Raw genomic sequence first — 792 nt, 5'->3', positions numbered from 1 at the left:
ATGCTGCAGCTGCTGGTGCAGCTCCTGGTGCTGCTGCTGGTGCAGCAGACGTGACACCCTCCTGCCCTGCACACCTGCAGGGCCTGGATTTGCAGCTCCACAGGGCCCTTTGTGACCTCAGGGGGTTCCACAAGCAATGTTCTGCCATCTCCACGGCAGTCTCCCCTGTTCTCCATCTCCACCCAAATGTTCCCCAGCTGCTGGAGACAGCTCAGGCAGAGCCACCAGACTCAGCCCTTCCCCAGCACACACAGGCTTCTCTGGAGCTGCTCTAGAAAACTCTGCAGAGGCCACCTGGGGCTTTACCTGTGTGCAGAGCAAGTCCCAGTGCTACTGGGAGTGCCTCAGGGTATCAGGTGTGCACCTGCCCTGAGCAGGGACCAAACCCTTCCTGGATTCCCCTGGAGGAGTCAGGAGCTGATAACACCTGGGAGTGATCCCAAACCCTCGGTGCCCACATCAGTCACCAAAAAGGAGTGGCAGCTGTCAGCTGGCACAGGGAGCTGCTCACTCACTCGGCCCCTCGGGGAGTAAGGAGCACGCTCAGGAAAGCAAAAGAAACACAATTTGGGGGCTGAGATTGAAACTGAGAGGAAACTCGCTGACCTTGGCTCCCAGCAGCACGAAGCCCACCGTCTCTCTATTTATTTAAGTAAATAAATATATTTATTTATATAATAAATAATTATCATTTATTATAATAATAAATATTATTGGATAGTCGCAGTGCTGATCAACGGGAGCAGCTGATGGAACCGTTTTTGGTTTCGGTAGCTTTTATTCGGGGTGGCC

At 53.3% G+C, this 792-nt stretch overlaps 1 protein-coding gene across 1 annotated transcript in view; it reads left to right on the top strand.

Moving 5' to 3' along the window:
* The window catches only part of NUDCD3 (NudC domain containing 3), a 25,994-nt gene continuing 25,202 nt past the window's right edge, over positions 1–792 (top strand). The window contains exon 1 of the mRNA XM_031065089.1: positions 1–39. Coding sequence (XP_030920949.1) covers positions 1–39 — 39 coding nt within the window. The remainder of the gene's footprint in view (positions 40–792) is intronic.

This window comes from Geospiza fortis, unplaced genomic scaffold (assembly GCF_000277835.1).
Source record: "Geospiza fortis unplaced genomic scaffold, GeoFor_1.0 scaffold658, whole genome shotgun sequence".
Lineage (NCBI taxonomy): Eukaryota > Metazoa > Chordata > Aves > Passeriformes > Thraupidae > Geospiza > Geospiza fortis.
This window is presented reverse-complemented; position numbering and strand designations above follow the sequence as displayed.